This window comes from Sorghum bicolor, chromosome 10 (genome assembly GCF_000003195.3).
Source record: "Sorghum bicolor cultivar BTx623 chromosome 10, Sorghum_bicolor_NCBIv3, whole genome shotgun sequence".
Classification (NCBI taxonomy): Eukaryota; Viridiplantae; Streptophyta; class Magnoliopsida; order Poales; family Poaceae; genus Sorghum; species Sorghum bicolor.
Genome location: NC_012879.2, coordinates 58,678,843 through 58,687,119, shown reverse-complemented (window position 1 = coordinate 58,687,119; position 8,277 = coordinate 58,678,843). Strand labels below are relative to the sequence as shown.

Genomic DNA, 8,277 nt, shown 5'->3' with positions numbered 1-8,277 from the left:
TAAGTCACAAGTCATGGTACCTTAAGAGGACACAATCATAGTGACATTCAATCAACAAAAATGTTGACAAAAGATATCAAGGAGGTAGCATGTGTCCGAATTAGATGAAATCAAGGAAGGTCACATGCATAACAAATGAATCAAGGATTAGGATCTTATGGAGTAAAAGATTATCAATCAGTTAACGAAACCTGGTACATGATGAGATTCATCAATAAAACAGCTATAACGAATAATAACTGTTTTGAAGCATAAGGAGGGGCTTTTAAGTATCATTATATTGTCATGTTATGCAAGATATGCAATATGCTCGTCCCATACGTCTTTACAACGTTAGCTAGGAGATAATTGCTTATATAGGGCATACTTTATACACTATCTTTATTGCTTCAAAAGGGAGGCTGCAAGACTGTTGACAAAGCATTGTTGGAGTAGTTTGATTCTTTACTTGGCTTGTCGAAGACTTGAAGCCTCTTTTAATGTCTTCTATTTGAGTCAGCAGAAAGTCTTCGTAGAACCCGAACAGCAAGCATAAGAAAAGTTAAGGAATATTTATAAGTTGTTATCCTCAAAACTTTTAATTTGTAAATTCCTTTTGAAATTTTTCACAAGTAATGTTGCAGAAGATCCATGTATGAGCTCTGATACCAGCTGTGGCAGAACCTCCTGAATTAAGTGGCCCACATGCACCCATCATTGTCTCCAAGACTTGTGATCGGCATGCACGAGTTCCAAATGACTCAAGAAGTTTGTCGGGTATCCTCGGAGGACCCCGAATCATCCACATTTTATCTCATACAGGATCAACATGGAGTTACCACAACATTACAACATTTGTTACAAAAATAACTTACATCAGAGTGCGGAAGATTTATAACTTAATTTACAACATATGATGAAGTATAAACTTAACTAAATTTCCAAAAGGTGTATAGAGTAGCGGAAGCATCTTAGGTGAAGCTTCTAAGGTAGAAGAGGTGGATAAATCATGTCGCGCCCACCGACATGACCTCCATTAGCAGTCTAAGTCAGCACCTGCAACAGGGGTTATAAAACCCTGAGTACAAAAGTACTCAACAAGACTTAACCGACTAGAAAAGAGGTGAAGACTCAGGTATGCAGGCTATAGGGATTCAAGGTAAAGCTTTAGCAAGATCAAAGCATTTCTTTTGCATAAAAGCTTACTAAGATTAAACCTACTTTCAAGTTTTAACTCAAGGTTATCATTTATGACTAACCAAAACTATTATCAAACTTGCATAAGTATACCACATCTTTCTTATACCAAAGATTCACTTGTTACTACGATGATGGTGTGAGGATTGAGGCTCCATATCCGAGGAAACACGGCGATTCGAATCGATTAAACCCAGCTGGGGATTCAGTACCACACGACATATGTAGAACTTAATCTTGCATATGTCAACCTTTTCTATAGATCCTCCCATACAAGAACGGGTCCAGCGTCACCCGAGAGTACAGTACACCACCATCCTACAGCCAATCTAGATGTTTCCCGGTCATCTCAGATCCGTAAGGTGGGTACACGCTACTCTCGCCATCTTTCCACTCCCAGTACGCGGTTAGCCGTTCTCAAGTATCGGAATAGCTATAGGTAAGGCTTACCGCCGCATGTGGGCTGTACTCAAAGTTCTCAATCACAACAGGCCAATCAACGGTACGGTCCTTAATCGACACAGTTGGAGACACTACTTTAAGACTCCATTCTTAAAGCAAGTCCACCGACCGGTCTCAAGTTTAAACATTATTAACCATAACAGTATTCCACAACGACCCTTCAAACGTTCTCATTTGAAAACTTATCTAATAAGCAGGGCTAAGCATACTAAGCATTTTCATAAAGCAGGTATCAAGGTTAATATGGAAATCATCAAGGTAGATAATGCAGCAAATAGGATTCACTCAACTCCTATTCACCTAATGCATCATATTAACTCAAGTGATATAAATAACTTTATGAAAATACAAGGATAGGGTTTAATGTCCGGGGCTTGCCTTGACCGGAAGGGAAGTCCGACAACTCAGCAAAACCAGATGGACCCACAAACTCGGAAGCAACCCACTGAGGATCAGATTCCTCTGGAGCGTAGTCTACACGTAGAGGTGCATATGCATGATCAATGAGATGCTCATGACATGATAAAGACAGGTTACATGTTCTTGGATGATAACAACAAACAAAACTACCTCGAGTACAACTCACCTTCATGGTATAGAAACAAACTAACTTAGTTATCAAAGCATAGATTACTACTAAGCAAATTTTATCATCTTCATTAAGCAATGTTGTGTAGTTATTAAGCAACAAAGATCATTTACATGAAAGAATCCTTAACCAGGGAGCATATCATGTCAAGTAGCCACTGGTTATCAATCAATCCCAAAGATCAATCAAAACCTAAAATGATTATGCTTTCTATTTATCTTAATAAATTCTTAATTAAATATTAAAGACAATAATTAAGTATTAACATCAAACAATAATTAAGTGCCAAAGGTCATTAAAAGATAATGACCTCAGGTCATCACATAATCCCAAAAGCACTCAAATTCTAATTTGGAAATTAAGCTAATCATTATTTAAGTAAAGGCTAGCTAAAACAATCAACTCTATTTACCAACATAACCAGGACAGCAGCATATACACAACTTTATTCAACCATAATTAGAGATCCAAGCATCCAATAAAGGTGATATTAGACTTTCTGGAAAGCTTATATAATTTTCTACAACTTTATTATTATCTTCGAGAACTGATTTAATAGATAACATGGCCAAACAGTATGAATAAACAATTCTGTCCAGACCTTGGACAGAATCAGACATTAAGATTCATACATCTATAACCAGAGTTCTAGATCATCAAAATTCATGATCCATAACATTTTGGAAAGCTTATGAAAATTACTACAATTCATCTTTTATCATGAAAACATAATTCATAAGTTTAGTAGGTTGAAATTGCACAACTACAGAAACTGATCCAGGATTTGACAGAAAGAAACCATTTCTGAAACTTAAATTTAAACAGGCATAACTCAGAAACTATAGAGCCAAATGCCACCAAAATTTAACACCAGCTAGATACATGAATTCTATACAACTTTGTTATAGACAAGTTTCATATCCAACATTATTTACCTAGAGAAATTCATAATGCTCTAAAAACTATCAAGAAACCACTAACAATTAAATTATAGAGAAATCATATTTCATTTATGTTCCAAACTTGAACCTGGGCAAAACCCAGCTCACCAAAAGTTGAAATACATCAAAGAGATACTAGAAAATATCATGGTCATCCCTAAATAAATTCTTTTTATGTCTTTATTAATTTATTTAGATAAATAGACAAAGTAATAACCATATATCAAAAGTACACAATAAAATCTGAGAAAACTACAGAAGCACATATATGCTCTCCAAAGTCTACTGTATAAATTTCATACCATTTGTATAAGTATAGCAATTTCCATGAAAAAGATAAATTTCCATCACAAGAAAGCATGTAGCATCAAGATAAATAAGAAACTCGACATTTTCTACAAACACATAGCTAAATTATGTATTTGTATGATATAAAGACCTCATATAAAGGCAGTGGAACCATATTTTACATTTATTTATTTTTAGTTTAATTTTAAACTATTTAATAAGCATTAAATAAGATAAATTAATAACTTAACCATATATCATTTACTGAACATGAAATTTTTACTGCAACATTCACATAACATCATGAGAACACCATAAAAATTTCAGGGCAATAGGATCTACACAGAATAAGATATGAATTTCTCCTTTTTTAAACATAATTAAAAGGCATAAATCATAACCAATTATTTTACTACAAAACATGGTCAGTTTCATATTTTTAATAAAAACTAGACATCTCAAGGAGCACAACAAAATTTGGTTCACCAAAATTGGAGCTACCAAACTCTAGATATGAATTTTTAAAGATTCAACAAAACATCTACAAACAAGTCCTTATAGCACTATTCACCTGAGTCACAGTCTCTGCAATTAGACCCCTGGGAAACTTCAAATTGTCGCCCGAAGTCCCTGGCCGCGACTGAAAACAGAGGAACTCGCCGGAGATCGTGGTTTCGGCGCTGGAGTGCTCGTCGGCGGCATTGGAGCAGCGGGGAAGCTCGCCCGGACTAGTGCGCACCTGATGGTGGCCGTATCTTGTCCTGCAATGGCTCGAGGTGGCCTGTCCACGTTGAGGTGCTCCTCGGCGGCGTTTTCAGCCGGAGCTGAGGAAGAAAGACGGCGCCCGGGCGATTGAGAGGGGCAGGGAGGGTTCCTGGGCGTACACGGGGTTCGCAAGGATATGGCGAAGGTGTTGGAGAACTCGAATTGGCCAGAGGGGTTGCGTGTAGAGGGTATTGGACGGTGGAGCTTCACTGGGTGCTTTCGGTCGCCGGAGTAAGTGAGCTCGAGGTCGGCCGCGCAGGCGCTCAAGAGGTCGAGACGCAGAGGTCACGGGCGTCCACGTCGCGCGGTGACGCGGCCGGCAAGCAGCTGCGTGGCGGCGAGGCGCGCACGCGGCGCTGCACGGCCTGCGGCCGCGCGGTGACTGGACTCGTGATCCATATCCGGATACTGTAGCAAGCTTTATCCAACCAGTTTTGTGGTTTTGCAAAATTCGTCCAAATTTTGAACTGAAGACAAAATTCCACCAAAATGGAAGTTGTGAAGAATTTTACAAGCTACAAAACTCCTTTTGGTGACCAAAGCTAAATCTGAGTGGAAAAGTGTGAATTTGGCAAAACAGTTTGAATTTCAAAATCCCAAATTGGGGAAATTCCAAATTTTGAATTGGAGCAGATTAGAATTTCCAAAATTACTTTTAATTTTTCCAAACAACTTGAAAAACTCCCAACATGAAAGTTGTTCAACTTTTTGAGCCCTACAACTTTCATGTTGACCACTTTTCAAAATTCCAAATAGATTTTGAATTGGGGATTCAAATCGGAAAAGGGAACAATTTCTGGAAAATTGTATTTTCAAAATTACTTTAAATTTTGTACTGAAACTTCAAAAACTCAAAACACCAAAGTTGTACATCTTGACAAGATTTACAACTTTGCTTTTGAACTCAACTTCAAATTTTGCTTTGTTTTTGAATTGCACAAAAGGGGACAAATTCTAGGGTTTTGGAAACTAGGGTTTCCCCCCTTAAGTCTTTCGGAAAAACTTCCACCCAGGGTTTTAATCACCAACACAAACATCCATACACAATATAAGCACACTTTAATTTCCTAAGCACAATCAACCAAAATAACCTTATTTTAAGTTGATGCATAATAATGTGCTTAACAAATATGCTTTGCAATGCTTATGATGACATGATCCAGTTTTAGTGTTCGTAACATCAGGGATGTTACACAAAATTAGCTGCGGTGTAGATTACCTTGGCTCAAATGAAACAGTCAGAGTTGGGGAGTATCCTGAGTGCACGTAACAGTAGGTATTGATGTTGTTTCAGGCTTATATTATTGTGGACGTGATGGCACTCACTAAAAAAAAACATACTGGTGGCGTGATAAAATATAAGAGTATCCTGACATGCTTTGGTTTGTAAATAAACAATCAAGATAGGGATATGGCAGTGTACAGTGCGTACAACAGTCATGACAGTCATCGCAATGGCATTTTTTATATCACGCGTTGGTGCCTGTACTTGACATGCGCGCGGTTAGCATATTGGCCTCACTGTTTACTTAGAACCAGCTAGCTACCTGATTGGCATGTCCGTGTGTGTGTGCGTATAATTGCATTGCATGTACTCAGTACTGGGTAAACAGAACTTTACCATCATGTCAATGTGAATGGTGTGATCTGAGTACGCAGGAAAGCCCTAAGCGTAGGCACCATTTCTTCATGGACTTGACACATGAAAGTTTCCTCCAGTGCCCTGTTTTGAGCTGCCTCTGTTCGCTTGAGCCTTCTCCTTTCCACAGCCGGACACAACCCCGGTCGCGAGAACGAACGGGCCGGTGCACCATGATGGAATTCGCTGCACGTCCCGGTCGACCCTAAAATATCTCGCTCGGCTCGTCTCGTCGCTGTGCGCGTGCCGTCGCCTCCCCCTCCCCTTCCTGCGGCCCTGCCGGCTGCCCCTCATCAACCCCGCTCTGCCCCGCCGCAGCGTCCTGCGCGCCCCTGCCCTGTCTCCCTCCTCCCATCTCCTGACTCCTCCTCGCATGGCTGGCGCCAACTCACACGCATTACCCTCTCACACTGTCACACACGGCCGGGCTCGTGCAGTACAACTCTCTGCTTCCCGGCACCATGCGCGCGGCACGCCATTCCCATTCTCATCGCCGCCGCCGGCCCAAACCCCTCTCTCTCCCCCTATAAAACCCTCCCTCGCCTCCTCCACTCACAAACCACAAGCTCGATCATCTCGCTCCAGCTCATCCGATCGAGCACCTTGCAAACCTGCTTGATTGATTGTTTGATCCTATTTCAAGCTAGTCATTAGTGTACTCTCGTGTCTCTTGGTTGGTTGGTTAGGCTGTAGTTGAGTGAGGAGTTCTCGAGTGATCGACCACTACTCACGGTCATGGCGTCTCGTCGTGTGTCCCTGCTGCTGGGCGTACTGCTGTCCTACTCCGCCGCCGTCGCCGTCGCCGTGGCGGCGGCCAACTTCAACCAGGAGTTCGACATCACGTGGGGCGACGGTCGTGGCAAGATCCAGGACAACGGGCAGCTGCTGACGCTGACGCTGGACCGGACCTCCGGGTCCGGGTTCCAGTCCAGGCACGAGTACCTCTTCGGCAAGATCGACATGCAGCTGAAGCTGGTCCCCGGCAACTCGGCCGGCACCGTCACCGCCTACTACCTGTCGTCGCAGGGCAACACCCACGATGAGATCGACTTCGAGTTCCTCGGCAACGTCTCCGGCGAGCCCTACACGCTGCACACCAACGTGTTCACCCAGGGCCAGGGACAGAGGGAGCAGCAGTTCCGCCTCTGGTTTGATCCCACCAAGGACTTCCATACCTACTCCATCCTCTGGAACCCCAAGCACGTCATGTAAGTAAAACCAATTCGTCTCGTCTCGTCGTGTTCGTGTTTGGTGTTTGATTTGATTAAGAGTGTCGTCCAACTGACTGTCGATTGACATTGACTGATCGATCATGCCGTTCGTGCAGCTTCATGGTGGACGAGATGCCGATCAGGGACTTCCGGAACCTGGAGAGCAAGGGGGTGGCGTTCCCCAAGAACCAGCCGATGCGGCTCTACTCCAGCCTGTGGAACGCCGACGACTGGGCGACACAGGGCGGCCGCGTCAAGACGGACTGGTCCCACGCGCCCTTCTCCGCCTCGTACCGGGGATTCAGGGCCGACGCCTGCGTCGCAGTCGCCGGCGGCAAGACGCGCTGCGGCGGCGGCGGCGGCGGCGGCGCCGTCGGCACCGAGGGCGCCGGCGCTGGAGCGCCGGCCGGGGACTGGTACAACCAGGAGCTGGACCTCACGCTGCAGCAGCGGATGCGGTGGGTGCAGCGCAAGTACATGATCTACAACTACTGCACCGACCCCAAGCGCTACCCGCAGGGCCTCCCCGCCGAGTGCTCCATGCAGTAGTAGCCCGGCTCCGTTCGTCGTCGTCCGTCCAACAGGCTCCTCCAACAATGGCGCGTGGTGTGCTACTGCCACGGCGATCGATCTCGTCACCGGATCAAGCAAGACGAAGGGCAAGGAAAAGCATGGGATGGCTGAGGGGGCCTCCTCTGTATGGTAAATAAATAAGGATTTGGCGAATTGTAATGCAGTACGGAGTACTGCTGGTGGTAAAATTATTGTGGCTGTTCTGTAAACCGGAATCCTCGCGCCTTCGCCACCCTGTTCGTACGTGTATGTAGTCTACTGTTCGTGTTCATGTCTCATGTCTGAATCATATAGTACTCCTCCATCAAAAAATGTCAATACGTGTTTTTCGCTTTGTTCCATGTACGCGTGCACTGTGACTGATGTGCGTCGCTGGATGTGATTGTGATTACTCCTGCAAATTATCCTGCACAGATCGATAAACAATTCATCGACAGCGGTCCTTTTTCATGCATTGATACATGGTCACTGTATCACTGCATACCACTCTACTCTGAAGCCAATTGATGGGGTCACCTGTCGGATATGGTATAATAGTAGATCGACATGCAGGCAAGTAAATGTTGCAGTCGCCAGATGTTGTGCACTACTGGAGCATCAATAGCAACTTCTACCTCTCCATTAAGCACGCGA

The 8,277-nt window shown here is 43.8% G+C and overlaps 1 protein-coding gene across 1 annotated transcript; it reads left to right on the top strand.

Annotated features, from left to right (window-relative positions):
- LOC8065133 (probable xyloglucan endotransglucosylase/hydrolase protein 23) lies at window positions 6,201–7,983 on the top strand. Its single transcript, XM_002438891.2, has 2 exons — window positions 6,201–7,068; window positions 7,188–7,983. Exons 1-2 carry the CDS (start codon window positions 6,596–6,598, stop codon window positions 7,618–7,620), a joined length of 906 nt encoding a protein of 301 aa, XP_002438936.1. The 5' UTR covers window positions 6,201–6,595; the 3' UTR covers window positions 7,621–7,983.